The sequence below is a fragment of the Hyposmocoma kahamanoa genome, unplaced genomic scaffold (assembly GCF_003589595.1).
Source record: "Hyposmocoma kahamanoa isolate Upper Pololo Valley unplaced genomic scaffold, ASM358959v1 100021, whole genome shotgun sequence".
Lineage (NCBI taxonomy): Eukaryota > Metazoa > Arthropoda > Insecta > Lepidoptera > Cosmopterigidae > Hyposmocoma > Hyposmocoma kahamanoa.
Window position 1 is genome coordinate 14,903,212 of NW_020653200.1, and position 10,965 is coordinate 14,914,176.

The following is a 10,965-nucleotide window of genomic DNA, read 5'->3' on the forward strand; positions in this document are numbered from 1 at the left end:
CTTACAACATAAAGACAGTCTTGTCGTGTCGACGAGTAAATAATAAGTATATAGTAAAGTAAAAGTGGAATGTGGTAATATATTTAATTAACTTCAAACACTTTACTTATGAAATTTAATATTTTTGGATATAGCTGTAGGTTATATATTACATAGTTACTAGTGTTCAAAAATCTTTTAAACCCACACTTGAGTAACATTTGAGTCACATGATTTCGGTATCTGTATTTATACAACATTTAACAAATTCCTGTATGGTGAGGTCACATAGATGAGTTTCCAATTCTCGCATTTATAAATAAAAATGTTACAATGTACTCAACAGCACAAATTTTGCTAGGGATGGCTGTATACTACTGATGTACTACATTAAAAACATAAAACAAAATATTTCCAATTAACTGCAAATGTATATTATGTACAAGCACGGTTTGATATTTATTTAATGTTACTGTTTATTATCAAGGAAATAAGTATAAAGTTAAAATTATTATATTGATAATAGTACGCATACTGCAACAAATATGTACAAATAGGAAGGAGTTCTACAGTCGAATTACACGTGTATTTAGGAGCATATTGTCATAAAAATTTAAATGTAGGAATTTTTATTTTGTTCCATTTTAACTACGATCCTACCTGTATAACGTACAATTAGAGATTGTACTTTATATTTTATTATATATATATTGCGCGCATTATAGTCGGACTTTTGATTAGAGATAATAATTGCGACGTTCAATAGGATGGCTAGTAAGTATTGTCTTAAAGGATCAATTTTACTGATTAACTCTGTAAGTAAATTTTATTTTTTTATAGTCTATCTTTTTTTTAAATGGACTAAATAAAATGACAATTCATTGCGCGAATGCCCGCATGCAAGTAGCTAGTGACTGCAGTCGATAAATATTCTATCGATTATAGACTGAATGTTGGTCACTTATGCAATAAATAACTAACTTGTTTCATCTGAATAATTATCGGCCCATTATTCGTCCAACTGCTGGGCACAGATCATTTGAATTGTCAATTTATGTAAGTTCATACAAATTTATACTGCATTAAGAACTATGTCTATCAAAAATGCAAAGAGGAGACATATTATAAAGTTTCTCATTTTATTTTAATATATATTATTATATTGTTTTCGATACTAGTAGGCCAACGGTCACAGTAAGAGTAAAGAAGGCAATAACGCAATTAGTAATGATTAGAATGTCGTAACATTCACAATTCAGACATTTTTGGAAAAATTTTACCTTCTTTAACAATCTATCGATAAAACTGTCGACAACTACAAGACTATTTAAAATTTTATGAAAACTGACAACCCTGCAAATGTCCATTTTACTCCAGTCTTCAAAAAAAAGACAGACTATAATAGTTTGTTGAAATTAATTTAAAAACATCGAGAATTTAACAAGCTGAGGGCCGGACGAAATGGCGCATATCGGGAAAGGCCCATGACTGTGATAGGTTGATCATGATAAATTAGATGAAAGAAAAATGATGGAAGTATTTACAGTGTGTAAATGAAATATCGTTTTAGAGTAGCGTGGCAAATTGATAGTCAAAAATGTGTAATATTTGTATTTTTTTATCAGCGACTTCATTGGCTATATAAACTATAAAATCGCTATACCAATAACCATGCAACATTATTTTTAAAAACCATATAAGTAGCTGTTAATTTGTTATCTCTAATCAAAAATGTAACTGCAGGGGCCTGATTCTCGTGTGACAAACATAAAAGTCGACGCAGGCATATGTCGAAAAATTGACAATTACGTCGAGCGCCCGTATTCTCATGACTTCTCGATAGACTCGTCTATAATTATTTACACGACAATTCGTTGAAATGTCGACTAGTGTACATCACTCGACAAGAATTCGACTTATCAGTCGACTTTTATTTTGACAGATTCAGTCGTGGTTTCTTGCATTCAGTGCAAATTTCGTTGTTTATTATTTATATAAATTTTATTTATTTTCGTTAGTACATACCTAGTATTCCAAATTTAATAGTAAGTGAATTATTTAGGCGTACTAAGTAGTATAGGTTTGTGATTATATTGTGGTATTAGTGTATAATATGTATATATAGATAAGGTAGAGAGGGTTGTGTACCTTCAGACTAATGTAGGAGTTAATAGTGGCTTTTGTAAGCGAAATAGTGGAAGGAGCCCGTGGCGAATCGATCCTTTTTTGACGGGCGACCAACAATTTTTGCGCCAACACCACAATAAAAAATTGATTAAAAAAAATGGATGATTGACCAATCATCCACTTTTTTAAATTTTCATTTAATATCAGTGAGACGTTCAGAAATCAGACTTAATATGTCAATAATGCAACGCTGTCAACATGATTCACTAAAAAACTAGACATTTCCGAACGCTCGACATTCTGTCTAAGGTGTGTGAAAATTGAAATTTTGGAGTCAATGAGTTAATCAACAAGTCGAAATAGACATAAGTCTGTAATAAAAATCTGAGAATCAGACCCCAGGAAGCTTCCGTAAACCAGGTAGCTTCTTCATAGGTGAAAAGGGCAATGCAGTGCTTTGTGAGCGGACGAATACTCGTACGTAGAATTTTTATTTTATTTGCCATAGTTAAAGAATGACCCTATAAAGTCACGCTGTATGGGTGCCACAAAACTCAACGTTGCCAGGTTACATCAGTTCTGGTAACAATAAAATAGAAAAGTACCTAAAGATGTGGTCTAGGGTGATTCATCCTTTTTGGAAAATATGCCTTTTATCACTTAATTAAATGGCAAGGATTTTTTTTAGGTTGACAAGAACTGATATAACTTGACCTCGCGCCCGGTGTGGGCTTGACGTTCAGTTTTGGGACACCCAATTGAAGTAAAGGAATATAGGGAGTCGTGAGAGATCGAATTGGAGCAACATGGTTTACGTAAGCGTCCTTATCGATAGTTATCTAATTAGAATACACAGTAAAACGTTAAAATAACGTAAGTACACGAGTTTTAATATTTACGCAGTGTAACAAAATTTAGTATTTATTTAATGCTCACGTAAATATTTGATGACGTGTTAACGGACCCATAGAGCAATTTGCGCGGGTGCAGTTGTAAGACACATGAACGTATTCCACGATTACTAATTTTGACACCGATTTAATAGTTACAAGTTATTACAAGAATTCATGAATAATTACACATTAATAAGGTTGGCCCCACATTAGGGGGAAGAATTACAAATAGCTATGTACATAGGTGTAAAAGGTAAGGTCCTACTTTTATGCCGTTTACTTTAAAAGGTCTAAGAACTTATTATATTATGTTTGTGTGTTACAAGTTTTTATAAATTTTCGGACTTGTATGTCAGGTGCATAGATTTGTATTATGTTCTAAAGGTTGAGTTTTCCGTCTGTTGAGAAGTAGGACCCAATTACACAAATTCTGTATAATTTGTTTATAGTAAGTAGGTCTCATAATTTTAGTAGTATAAATGCTAAAGAGAACTTTTGTCAATGCTATGCCTACTATAACTGAATACAACTTTATATAATTAATCACAATGGAGACCCTGCCATGAACAAAGACTATTATTCAGTCATCTTCGGAAATATGTAGAAAATTTTGTAAAGACGTGTACAATAGACGTTATCGACATTGACGATGAATAGAAAACTAGGCACGTGTCTAACCCTTCTGATTAAATACGCGAGGAATGTCGCATCGACTCGGGTCAATTTACGAGTCTGTATATTAGTTCAATATTATAGATTAATGTACAACTGTGGGCTACGTTGTATCATTTCACTGTTACATTTACGACTTGCGGTGACCATAGTGTGCACTTTACGCACACTTACAACTACATACCTAAGGGAAAATAAAGACAAAAAACGCGATTGAAATGACGCGCAAGCGCAAATACGCTCAATCGTGATGTCTAATTAAAAAGTAATCAGTTAGGGGCATACATTGGAAAGTGGAAAAGTGTGCGTGGAAAGTGGAATGAATTTGTTACTGTAGATCGTAATTACGGGCGCGTAGTCCTTAAATTAGCAAATTTGTTGACTTTAGAATCAGCCCACAGTGCCATTCAAATAGCAGCCTGGTGCTCAATAATTTGGCCTGTGCTTGACGGTATTAGTAATCATTTCGTATTATTACTAATAATATCAAGACGCAATAGCATTGGTCTTTTTTTAGTGACTCATTGCTAATACCGAGTTATACGGTTCTGCCTGTGTATAAAAGGGACACGATCTATTGTATTCTTAGTCCAGTCAATGTTTAAGGTGAATCCCTATCCCCTTATCCATAATTTACAACATAATAGTTATTTTTGTACGCTATAATAGCTGTATAAGGGAAGAAGATGTATAATGTAATATAGGAATATCTGTTTTGACTAGACTTGTTCGGGTGTTAGGCTGAGAAGTCAAGGGCCTCTCTCCAGCCACTCTTCGGCGTTGGTTAGAGCGTTAGTAAGCTCACATTCGGAGGTGACTGTGCTGGATATGGCAACATGGTCGATAGCTTCTAAGGTGCGAGATACAGCCATCATGCGCTTCAGCAGGCTCTTCGTAGAAAGAATAAGGACCTGGAATAAGATTATAATGTTTATGCGCTACATGTATTATTAAAATCGTTAAAAATCCTATTCAAAGATGGAGTACACATAATAAGGTCCCTAATTGAAAGCGTGACTGAAATCGGAAGACGTACATACGTACTGCCAGTGTCATTTAGTAATACAGAAGCGTGCTGATAAAAAAATTACAATTTATTTACAAAATAAAACTTATAATAAATTCATTTAATATATATACATCCCTTTAAGACGCAGTTGCAAGAAAAATTGGAAAAAGATATTGACTTATTGCACCGATCATATTACACGAACATGCTGAAGATGGATTTAAAATAAAACCTTTTTTTATACCTCAATTAACACCAGAGATATTAAGAAAGTAAAGGGTCAGTGGTAGGAAGATGCTTCGTCTACATCTTTAGCCATTAGTATGTACCCACATGGGGCCAATAACATCCAATTTTTAAATGACATTGACATTAAACAATTTAAGGCAAATATTATATAATATTATAAATATTATATTATATATTATAAACCTATAGAAAATCTAGCCCAATTACGCCACAAAATTGTTGAAGCAGCAGAAGAAATTAGTTTGAGAAGATTCGCACGATTGATAAAAAGATCTTTTGTGAGACGATGCAGAGCCTGTATTCGTGCCGAAGGCAAACAATTTGAGCATTTACTTTAACGTTAAAGTATTACAATAGTTCCTTTCATTTCATTTTGATTAAAATTTATTATAATACAACTATCGACTAATTATTAACTTGACACACTCACATGTGTTAGGGTAGATTATTTTGTTTAATGCGTTGTCACTATCCATCTCACTCTATCACATATGACCATCTCACTTCCGCGACGTTAAAGCCAATCTTTGAGCACACAAAAGTATTATTTATCATGGCATGAGTTTTTTTTGAAACGAGCTCCTTTAGCAAAACATAAGTTATAATATTTTTTATGGAATGAAGAGTGGCAAGTATAGTACCATTTTGAAATCTTAATTATATGGGCCATCTTTTAAAATAACTTGCCCAGTGTAGTGTAGTACATTTTTTTTAAATATGAAGTGTCAAAGCTAGTTGACATTTTTTTTTTAAGCTACGACTCAATGAAACTTATTTTTTTTTTTACTAAACTCATAACGTTTATTGTTTTTGTAATAAAATTTAATTTAACTTGCAAAGCAGTAACTAAACGCTCGTCAAGGAAACATTATGTAGGCGTCTATTTTGAACCAATGAACTAATACCATATAGATGTTATTTCATCCCTACCACAATTTAACAACTTTTTGTATGAACCCAAAAAGGTCAAAAAGGACGTTCACTTTTGAATTGTACTTCTATAAGAAACCATCACTGTTTAGCGATTAATGGCACTACTTCTGTAAACCACCTGCCTATTGCCAATATATTACAGTCAATTAAATCGTCTTTTAATTTGACGAGCTAGTCGAGCTCCTCATCACCTACTTGGGTCTGGCGGCTACATGAGTAGTCCTTGACAATTAGTGTGAGTGCGGTGAAATTGGCAATATGAATCAGTAGGACTAGCGCGACAGGACAGGACGCGACTTGCGCGAGAGCGACATAGACCCACGAAATATTGCTATTATCTATGGGAATACGTAGATAGTATAGCAGTATCTCGCGCTTCAATGTCCCTCTCTCACAAGTCACGTCCTGTCGTGCTAGCCCTACTGATTCATATTGCCAACTTCACCGCACTCACGTTGATTGGGTGTACAAACGTGACCTAAGTCACTTAGAAAACGAAATCTAAAGAAAAGTTTTGAATTTTGCTAAATTGTGATAAAATCCTACTACGTAACGACTTTCCAGTCATGAACAAAGTTTCAAATTTTCTTTTAGCAAATGCATTGCGCAAAACGTTTTCGTCAAACGTAGTCGAGTTGCCAGTTATCAACACGAGTACGTAATTTTCTCTTAGCACGTGGGTCACGCAATGTTTTTCAACACTCCGAGCAAGTTGCGTGCGAAAAACAAAACTACAAAAAATGCTCAAACAAATGGCGGAAATAGGATGTTTGACTTAATATTTTTTATACCTTTATTTCAGAACGCAGTGGTAGTATAGCGATGAGCCACCAGAGCCAAGCGGGACCATCGGGGCTATCGAACCAGTCCTCTTCGATAGGATCTAAGTGCGGGAGATGACCAAACGCGGCTTCGATCTCAGAGCGGACTGTCCTGTTCATACTATTCAGCCATAGCAAAGCTTTGTATGAAATTTGTGTGGCCATCAGCCGAAGCTCCCAAATAACTAGCTCTTCTGTTGGCGTAATGTCAGTCAAGGGCTGAATGCGGGCGACGTCACATCTAGATCAAACAATTTAATTAATCTAATATAATGGTAGAATACATTATCACCCCTTTGCAATAGGTATGATTACACTACATGGGTATGTAATATAACGAATTATACTCGCTGAAATGAGCTTTATTATATAATCAACTGTGTTTATATTTATATTCAAAAGAGTCTAGTATCAGCTAACTTATTATTTACGAAAAAACAAACTTGAACCGAATGTGTAAACAATATTACAACGACATCGCGTGTTGTCGAGTCATCGGTTACTCACCCGTCTCGGACGTCACGCTCGATTACTTTGAAACGCGAGACGCCTACAGTCGACAATATCGATCGACCATCTTCCAAGTGCACGCAGTCACATACTTCCAGTACCTGTTCGTAATTAAAGTTTATGTACACAAATGTTCTGTGGAACGCAAACCAATGTAAAAATACTATCATAATTATGAATTTAAATTGAATCTTAACGTGTAAACCATAGATGTTATTATATCACAAATAATATAAAAATATAATAACCGTTCCATAGTTGGAATAGGTTCGGTCTCGTTCATATGTGACCATGCCGAATTTCCTCGACCCCGATTCCAGGACGCGCCGGATCATCAGCCAGTACCGCGGGTCGAATATAAACAGAGGGCATGGTATCCTGACAACATAAAATAATATTTATTTATAGAAATGGAATAGCTCATAATCTAAAATTACTGATATAATCTTTACTTTGTAGGACATTGTACCCTTTCAACTAATTCTAAGTCAAGACTGAACCCTTCAATAACATAAAGAATGTATAAAAGATACAAACAGATATATTTATGAAATTATAGACTTAATTATGAGCAAGTTGTTGCAGACTAATGATGAATTGTACACTATGTGCTTATGGTCATGTGTACTTCCAGGCGATACGACTACTCCATTCAAGCATTTATATTATAGTATTATGCGAATATATATTTTAAACATGAAATGTAGCTTATCTCTAAATCCTCCTACATTCTGTTATGGTTATTATATAAGTAATTTAATTTTTAACTTACGTTGGATAGGCAACTGTGCAAACAAAAATAGGAATCACATCCGGATCAGGAGGCAAGGGCGAATTCAATGCGTCAATCGACGCCAGAGCAGCGCAAATAAACACTGTTTCACGAGTCTGTAAATAAAAAATACATGATGCATCCAGCCACTTGTAATAAAACGAGTATCATTTATTATGAAATGAGAATGTACACATTTTAATTTTATTCATAATTTTTTCTTTGGCTTCTTTTTTTTTATAATACCAAGTGAAGGGACTGCACCCGTCACCCTGAGACATAAATTGACAAGTCCCGTATTACCCTTCCAAACCGAAACGCAGTAATGCTTACATTACTGCTTGGCAGCAGAAATGGGTAAGGTGGCAGTAATTCCCTGGACGAACGCTTTTACAAGGACCTCTACTCTCTACTAAATTATTCTTAACGGTAGTCAATTTTGCAGCGTGGTATTCGGACGCGCAATGATTTTTATTCGGCTACACAACTCAAGGCGAACACCGACAGACAATAAATACACTAAGATACATTAGAATGCTTACAATGGCGAGATTGAAATCCTCGAGTGACCTCAAACAGAGTGCACAGGATTTCTTATAGTCCATGGAGCGTTCGATGCAGGTGCGGCAGTAGTTATGCCCGCATGGCGTCGTCACGGGACTGATGTAGGTATGGTAGCACAGCACGCATTCCAGATCGGTAGGCTGGAGCCAAGAGGCTGCGCCCTGCAAGCGCACAGCGCGGTACAGCTCGCGGGTCAACCGTCGAGGATCACGACCCTTGCTCAGTAATGTGATAGTCTGAAAACGAAAATAATTCATCAGTGATTTCTCTGTGTACAGTAAGTAATTAATAACAAAAAAACTACCTATTGTACATAGTTATATATGTATTATTAGCCTGTGTGTTAATTTGGTATATTTTCAATTTTTGTCACTATTTCAAGCATCTTAAGCTTTTTTTCCACCAACGAAGCGAGCCGAGAAACCTCGCAGGTCTATTTCCAATTGCGATTAATAGCTATCGCGAGCTCGCAATTGATATAAATAGCCATCCCGACCGTTAGCGAACTTGCGCTGGGGTTATGGATAGTACGCGGCTGTAACGTATAGTAACATAATCCGTAAAATTTTTTATTATTATTATTAAAAATCATAATGGAAGAAGAATTATATGAAGATACTGTAAGAAGAAATAATTACATACACTTTTTTTACAATCGCAATTCATATTAATGACAATCGCGAGCTTGTGCGGATTTACAGGAGCAATTATTTCAAATCTCGTGTGGCACATCAACATCATCCAGACCATTTCCACAGTAAATGCACTAGAAACGAATCGAAATTTTGCCGTACAACTTTTAATCTTCGTCTCGCCTCATCTCAGGATGCGTCGCCTAGTCGGTGGAATAGCGCCTTTATACCTATTAGAAGTGTACTGTGCTCCACTTGCAATGAGACAACAAACGCAGTTTGATTTTAACAATTACGAGTACTATACAAGAAGTGGAATTGTTTTTAGTCGCCCTTACATTTGTAAGGTCTAGGGAGGGACTTACCTGTGCGAGTAAGGAGCGAGCGGACCGCGAGAATGGTTCGACAGCGGCACCCACACGGGCGAGATGGGGCGCGGCCTCTCGGAACCGGCCCGCCGCCAGCAGCTGGCGAGCGTGTTGGAATCGAACCTACCAAAGGTATTATAATAATGAAGGCTGCCTGCAAATAGCCGATGATCTCATAAAATGGATTACTTATTATTCTGTTTCGTTTTTGTTATTATAATGAAATAAATTAAATAAAAAAAATAAAGATTTGAGTGATATTACTAAATTAGAGTCTCAACTTCTGCCAGTAATTAGGTGTAGTAAATTTATTTTAAGATGTTTAATTAAGAAATACAAATTATTATAGAATATTTTTTTTTTTTGTTATATTCATGGATACTTAAATAAAATTACATACACTTATTAGTTGTTCAAACTGTGAAATTGGAGCTCAACATAGTAATAAGAAGTGGGTGACGAATCAGTCGCAAGTTCAGACTACAAGCGTGAAACTAAACAAAACAGTTTAGTAAAAATGCTAGAGTCAGAACACACCATCTAGACTTTATCAAACGATTACCTAAGTAGTAGGTATGAGGTCGAATATATAAATGTTCTTATCGATCACGTATTGTATTACGAAGTCGTTGACCCGTAATGATACAACACGTGTTTTTTTAAGTTGATAAGTATGCATAATTTCGTTTAGACTCACCTAAATTTTAACAATGCCTGACAAATTTGCTGTTATAATAATGTTCAAAACTGAATCTATTGTATAATTTTGTCAAAAAATATTACCAAGACAATATGGAGTAAGTATATGCAAGAAACTGAATAATTATTGTACCTGTGGAGACATAGGTACATGAGGAGGTAGTTGGCCAGGAGCTCTAGCGGCCAATGAGGCAAAGCCGGAGATCTTTGCGGTCCTCTGTCGAACACCGCCGGCTCTCAACACATACCTAGAAGCTGAAAAGATTTATAAAAACAACGGTTACAATTATTTTATTAAATTGGACGTTCTTATATTGTTTTTCACACTCTAAATTGTAATTTCGACAGTCCCATACCTTTCTACATAAGTTTTTATTTTATTTTATTTATTTTATTTATTAATGGTAAACTAGAAGTATATACATTTATATTTCTAAATTAAACAACGAAGTAAGCTAAATAAGTTTACACTTGTAGAAATAAAGTAACTTAAATAAGTAAGCACTCTAATAAAAAAAAATCAACAGAAATAGAATTTTACAATATAACTTAATAAAAAGACTATCCTAAGAAATAAAAAAGACTTTCCTAAGAAATAAAAAAGAAGTCGCTGAGTAATTTTCTCGCTGTGACAATTTTGGTATTAAAGATATCAATATCTATTTTATTCACTACTATTTTATTAACTACTTGTGAACGCGACTATCAAGAATAGCCAGTTTATTTTTATTTCTCGT

The 10,965-nt window shown here is 34.9% G+C and overlaps 1 protein-coding gene across 2 annotated transcripts in view; it reads right to left on the reverse strand.

The window, feature by feature from the left end:
• Positions 1-2,311: 2,311 nt before the first annotated feature.
• The window catches only part of LOC113238429, a 33,427-nt gene continuing 24,773 nt past the window's right edge, over positions 2,312-10,965 (reverse strand). For both annotated transcript variants that reach the window (XM_026476224.1, XM_026475574.1), the window contains 8 exons: positions 10,362-10,483; positions 9,527-9,652; positions 8,508-8,765; positions 7,966-8,081; positions 7,442-7,571; positions 7,191-7,294; positions 6,654-6,924; positions 2,312-4,582 (listed from right to left, as the gene is read on the reverse strand). In XM_026476224.1, coding sequence (XP_026332009.1) covers positions 4,421-4,582; positions 6,654-6,924; positions 7,191-7,294; positions 7,442-7,571; positions 7,966-8,081; positions 8,508-8,765; positions 9,527-9,652; positions 10,362-10,483 — 1,289 coding nt within the window. In that variant the 3' untranslated portion in view covers positions 2,312-4,420. The remainder of the gene's footprint in view (positions 4,583-6,653; positions 6,925-7,190; positions 7,295-7,441; positions 7,572-7,965; positions 8,082-8,507; positions 8,766-9,526; positions 9,653-10,361; positions 10,484-10,965) is intronic.